At 53.3% G+C, this 6,077-nt stretch overlaps 1 protein-coding gene across 1 annotated transcript in view; it reads left to right on the top strand.

Moving 5' to 3' along the window:
• The window catches only part of SHKBP1 (SH3KBP1 binding protein 1), an 11,415-nt gene extending 6,806 nt beyond the window's left edge, over positions 1 to 4,609 (top strand). Inside the window, exons 13-18 of the mRNA XM_003802103.1 lie at positions 482 to 652; positions 1,803 to 1,958; positions 2,422 to 2,518; positions 3,501 to 3,679; positions 3,960 to 4,074; positions 4,194 to 4,609. Coding sequence (XP_003802151.1) covers positions 482 to 652; positions 1,803 to 1,958; positions 2,422 to 2,518; positions 3,501 to 3,679; positions 3,960 to 4,074; positions 4,194 to 4,425 — 950 coding nt within the window. The 3' untranslated portion in view covers positions 4,426 to 4,609. The remainder of the gene's footprint in view (positions 1 to 481; positions 653 to 1,802; positions 1,959 to 2,421; positions 2,519 to 3,500; positions 3,680 to 3,959; positions 4,075 to 4,193) is intronic.
• Positions 4,610 to 6,077: the final 1,468 nt, after the last annotated feature.

Here is a 6,077-nt window from a genome sequence, read left to right as displayed (position 1 = left end):
AGACAAGTCTCCCTCTGTCACCTTGGGTAGAGTACCATGGTGTCATAGCTCACAGCAACCTCAAACTCATGGGCTTAAGTAATTCTCTCCTGAGTAGCTGGGACTACAGCTGTCCACCACAACACCTGGGTATTGTTTTTAGACATGGGGTCTTGCTCTTGGTCAGGCTGGTCTCGAACTCCTGAACTCAAGCAATCTACCCACCTAGGCCTCCCAGAGTGCTGGGATTACAGGCATGAGCCACCACACCCAGCCTTTGTTTCATCTGCCTCTGGGTCCCTTGTCCTCTGCTCTGTGCCTTTGTCCTCTTGTTCTTCATTTCTCATATCTCTTCACTACCCTCTAATCTCCCTCTCTCCTTGCTTTCTGATCCTATCTCTGTTCTGGGTCTGTCTGTCTCTTTCTCTCTGCCTCACCATTTTTGTCTCTCTGTGATGCAGGCCCTCTCCTCATGCCTCTCCTCATCCTTGTCCCTCACCAGGTGACAGTGGGAACTGGATTGAGATTGCCTATGGCACCAGCTCAGGAGGCGTGCGGGTCATCGTGCAGCACCCTGAGACAGTGGGCTCAGGGCCCCAGCTCTTCCAGACCTTTACTGTGCACCGCAGCCCCGTCACCAAGATCATGCTGTCGGAGAAGCACCTCATCTCAGGTGGGCCTTGCTAGGCTGCTCTGTGTGGGAGAGGACTGATCTCGGACAGTAATTGCAGAAGTGAGAGAAAGCCATAAGGAAGACCAGTCTGGGGGAGAGTGAATTTGTGATGGCAGGGAGAATTAATCAATTCTCCATTTATTGAGCACCCACTATGTGCCAGGCATAGGGATACAGTGATGAACAAGGCAGGCCAAGTCCCTGCCCTCAAAGAGCTGACATTCTAGTAGGGATGCCAGGACAATCAATAAATATGTAAAAATGTAAATCAATGTAAGGTGATGATAAGCTGTGCATGGCTACAGTGGCGGTTCACTGGAGAGGGTGTGTTTAGGAAAAGGAAGGACCTTTTTTTTTGAGACAGAGTCTCAACTTTTGTCACCTTCAGTAGAGTGCTGTGGCATCACAGTTCACAGCAACCTCAAACTCTTGGGCTTAAGTGATTCTCTTGCCTCAGTCTCCCAAGTAGCTAGGACTATAGGCACCCACCACAATGCCCAGCTATTTTTTGGTTGTAGTTGTCACTGTTGTTTGGCAGGCCCGGGCTGGATTCAAATCTGTCAGCTCCGGTGTATGTGGCCGGCACCTTAGCTGCTTGAGCTATAGGCACCGAGCCCTAAGGAAGGACTTATGAGCAGAAATGAGAGAATGAGCAGTGCAAATTGGTGGGGACAAGCATTCAGGTAGAAGAAACAGGCATTGCAAAGCCTCTGAAGTAGGAGGATGTTCAATTAGTCTGAGGAAGTACAGGAACCCTGAGTTCTTGGAGCCCAATGAGTGAAGAAGAGGGAGGAAGTGAGTTCAGGGTGGTGATGGGGGCAGGAGCCACAGGAGGGCTATGACCAGACTCAGTTGTTCCCAGGCTCCACCTGGCTGTGCATAGGGGACAGACTGTGGGGACAGGACAGGAGCAGGGAGTCCAGGGAGGACACAAGAGGAACAGGACCAGGGTCGGGCAGTGGACAGGGTAAGGTCAGATCAGGTTCTAGAACAAGGCAGAGCCAAGAGGGTTTTTGACCATTTGGAATTCTGGGAAAGAGAAAATTCTCCAAAAGGGAAGAATTCAGAAGGGGCAGAATATTGACTTCTCTGAAAGGGGGTTGTCCTGGGGCCCAGGAAGGGCTGACCCTGCCTTCTCTGTGCGCCTCAGTCTGTGCGGATAACAACCATGTGCGGACCTGGTCTGTGACTCGCTTCCGGGGCATGATTTCTACCCAGCCGGGCTCCACCCCACTTGCTTCCTTCAAGATCTTGGCACTGGAGTCGGCCGACGGGCATGGTGGCTGCAGTGCTGGCAACGACATTGGTGCCTATTGGACCCTGGCCCCTATTCTACCTACCTGCCTGGTCCTTGCTGGCTCCCACTAACCCCCTCGCCTGGCCCCTGTGGATCTTAGCACCCTATCCAGCTGGCCACCACTGGCTACCTAGTCCCTCTGTTCCTGTTGACAGCTGACCCCTTTGACCTCCACTGACCTTTACCTGACCCTTATTGATCTCCACTTACTCCCAGCTGGCCCCTGTTGAACTCTGTATCCCCACTGCTTCCTTCTGACTGCCACCTGACCCAGGATGTGCCCCTACCAACATGCAGCTGATCCCTGACGTTCCTTTATCCTACTGGCTGTCATAGCCCTTGCCCTCTCTGACCCTGTCTGACTCCAGCAGCCTAAGAGGATGGGTCCTGGGTCTTGAGGGGGGAAGCAAAACTTTGGGGTCTGGAGACCCCAGGCCTCAGCTTGCCCTGACCCCACCCCTGCCTGGCCCAGGCCCTTATGGCGAACGGGATGACCAGCAAGTGTTTATCCAGAAGGTGGTGCCCAGCGCCAGCCAGCTCTTCGTGCGTCTTTCATCTACTGGGCAGCGGTGAGGACTGTCCTGTCAAAGAGGGAGGGTGGTTAGGGGAGAAGACAAGAGGCCAGATAGGTCACTGAGGCCAGAAAAGGGTCCTGACCAAGGGGCACTGAAGGAGCAAGGCTGGGAGGGAGGATGGGCTGATGGGTTTTGAGCTGGAGGTACCAAAGGTAGGACAGGTGTAGGGGGAGAGACCTCTGCACTGAGAATTCCGAGGCCCATTTGGGACCCTGGGTGTAGGTGTGGGCTAGGGACATTCTGGAGGTGCTGGGCCCAGGCAAAGGGGCACAGGTAGAGGGGTCAGAGTGGGAGGAGGTGGGGCAGGAAGCTGTAGGAGCCCAGAGCGGGTGCTTGCTCTAGCCTGGGAAGGTACCCTGGGAGGGTTTTCTTGAAGAAGGGACCCTGAGCAGAGACCTGGAGGACATAGCTAGGAGCAGAAGAAGGGAGGGAAAAGGGTATCCCAGGCTGAGGGAGCAGCACGTGCAAAGGCTGGGAAGGGCCAGGTAAGGTAAGGAGGGACATGCCTGTGGGCTCCTGTGCTGGGGCACAGAACTGCAGATGTGGGCAGCTTCTCATCAGTTGTGCAGAAGAGCCGAGACTTTGTCCTGAGTGCCACTCACAGGGTTGTAGTTGCTGGGGTGACCAGCAGATTGAAGAGGCTGGCACAGGTGCTTGGTGGGAGAGGGCAGGAGGGAGCCTGGGGGAGGTGCTGAGGAGGCTGATAGGAGCAGGGAAGCTGCAACGGTGGGATGTGGGCTTTCCCTGTGAAGGTAACAGAGAAGAGCAGCAGATACGGAGAGAATTCTGAGGCCCATTTGGGACCTTGGGTGTAGGTGTGGACTGGGAACATTCTGGAGGTATTGGGCCCCTGGAACTGGAACTTAAAAGCAAGTTAGGGTAGTAAGGATGAGGGGGACCACTGGAGGGGCTGGCGCTGAAGCCACAGTGGTGGGTCTATGACTGGGAAGGGTGGCCCTCCCTCCTTGTGCTCCAGGGTATGCTCCGTGCGCTCGGTGGATGGTTCACCCACAACTGCCTTCACGGTGCTCGAGTGCGAGGGCTCCCGGCGGCTTGGCTCCCGACCCCGACGCTACCTGCTCACTGGCCAGGCCAACGGCAGCCTGGCCATGTGGGACCTGACCACCGCCATGGATGGCCTTGGCCAGGTCCCTGGTAGGCCCACCCCACCTCAATCCTGTCCCTCTCCCACAGACTCACCCACAACCACTCTTCACAACCTACTCCATTGTGACCTCTCTTCCCAAGCCCTTGCCCTCTGAACCTTCTCCTCTGCCCTCCTGCCCCTCATTTTTAAACTCTTAGCCTCTGGGCTCTGTTTGTTAACTTCTGCATTATTTTTTTTATCCTGACTCTTGATGCTTACACTGTGACCTCTGTCCCTTACTCTGTGACCTGGCTTGCCCCTTGGCCCCACTCTCCTTGCTCTTCCCAGCAGGTGGCCTGACGGAAGAAGAGCTGATGGAACAGCTGGAGCAGTGCGAGCTGGCCCCACTGGGTCCCTCACGGGGCTCTCTCCCCAGCCCCTCACCCCGAACCTCTCTCACGAGGTAGCCACAACTCCACTTCCCCTTCTGCTCAATGGGGGAGAGGGTACAACATGGTAGCCTTGGGGGTGGGGAGCCAGCTGACCCATGATTACCTGCATTGACATTCCTCACTCCTTCAGTCTCCACTCAGCCTCCAGCAACACCTCCATGTCTGGCCACCGTGGGAGCCCAACCCCCCCACAGGCAGAGGCCCGACGCCGTGGGGGAGGCAGCTTCGTGGAACGCTGTCAGGAACTGGTGCGGAGTGGTCCAGAGCCCCGACGGCCACCAACACCAGCCCCCCGGCCCTCCACGGGTCCTGGGGCTCCCCTCACACCTCCTAAGATAAAGCTCAATGAAACTTCCTTTTAAATGCAGCTGCCATGGTGCCTTTGAATACCCTGGTCCTAGGGGAATCAGGTGCCTCCCTCTTTCCTATTGGAGCCCCTGGGTTCAGGGCCAGGGCCTCCTTGGAGTGGTCATTGTTACTAGGTCCCTATCTTCCCCCTTCTCTGGAAGCCAAAGTCATCCTCCTCAATAAAGTCCTCACTGCCAATGACTTCTTGCATTCTTAGGAGGTTTGGGGACCTCCACTGAAGGGGTAGGAGGAGTTGTGGGACTCGACCAGGTCCCTTGCTATAAATTCTAATTGTAGTTTAAGCAAAGAAGGGGGCTAGGTGTGGTGGCTCACACCTATTATCCTAGCACTGTGGGAGGCTGAGGCAGGTGGATCGCCTGAGCTCATGTATTCCAGACCAGCTTGAGTAGCAACAAGACCCCTGTCTCTACTAAAAGTAGAAAACCTAACTGGGCATTGTGATGGGAGCCTGTAGTCCTAGCTATTTGGGAGGCTAAGGCAGGTGGATTGCTCAAGCCCAAGAGTTTGAGGTTGCTGTGAGCTATGATGTCATAGCACTCTCCCCAGGGCCACAGAGTTGGCTCTATCTCAAAAAAACAAAACAAAAAGGAGAATGTATTGACTTATATTATGGCTTCAGGCATGGCTGATTCCAGGAGTTCAAACATTCATCCAGAATATCTATCTCTTGACTTTGCTGTCGTCTGGAACATGTAATTCTCAGTAAGGTTTTTCCCCTCTCTGTGCCAAGATGACTCCGTGTGGCTCCTTAGCAACTTTTCTCTTTCAAGTAGCATGAAAAATCACAGAACTGATTCTCATTGCCTTAGACTGAATCAAACAGCCAATCCTGAACCAATCACTATGGTCGGTGTGATCAAGGACTTCCATTGTTCCTGCTTGTGTCATGTGCCCTTACAAGTCAGGAGGCGGTGCCCGCCCCATGTAGACAAAGTGAAAGAGAAGTTCCTGAAAGGAGAATGGGGATACTGTTACCTCAAGCATGGCTGAATGGCTACAAGTAGGCAGAACATGGACATTGAGCTTTACATTTGTATCCCAAACCTGGCCACTGCGAACACCTCACCCAGAATTTCTGGCTGTGCAATCTCTTACACCCTTGCTGCCCATACCACAGGACAGATTCAAGTCGTTCCATCCCGACATCCTTGGGTTCCACCCCCCCCACAAATAATAACTGTTGCTGTTAGAGGGGTTTTCTACATCTTTCCTTGGGACAATGAAAAAGGAGAGAAAGTGGGCCAGGCTAGGGACAAAGGATATTAGAATATGCTGCTTCTAGAATTCCAGAGTTTCTGAAACATAGCAGAGAGAGGTCTAGAATGTTAGGAAATCTAAAACACAGGGATATTCAATATTCTGGAGTCCTAATGGATTAAAAATATTAGGGTTCTCCCTTGCATATCTGAGAATCCAAACTGTAGAAGTTTCTGGAAAAAAAGATCTGGAAAGTCATTGATACTAGAAAAGGAGAGTGTCAAGGGCAGTTTATATCAGTGAATCTCCACTAATAGAAATATTTTGCATGGCTCGGCTCCTGTGGCTCAAGCAGCTAAGACGCCAGCCACATACACCTAAGGTGGCAGGTTCGAATCCAGCCCGGACCCGCCAAACAACAATAATGGCTGGAACCAAAAAAAAAAAA

Source organism: Otolemur garnettii, unplaced genomic scaffold (genome assembly GCF_000181295.1).
Source record: "Otolemur garnettii isolate 467f Iridium unplaced genomic scaffold, OtoGar3 scaffold00233, whole genome shotgun sequence".
Classification (NCBI taxonomy): Eukaryota; Metazoa; Chordata; class Mammalia; order Primates; family Galagidae; genus Otolemur; species Otolemur garnettii.
The sequence above is the reverse complement of the archived record's forward strand: the minus strand, read 5'-3'. Positions and strand labels throughout refer to the sequence as shown.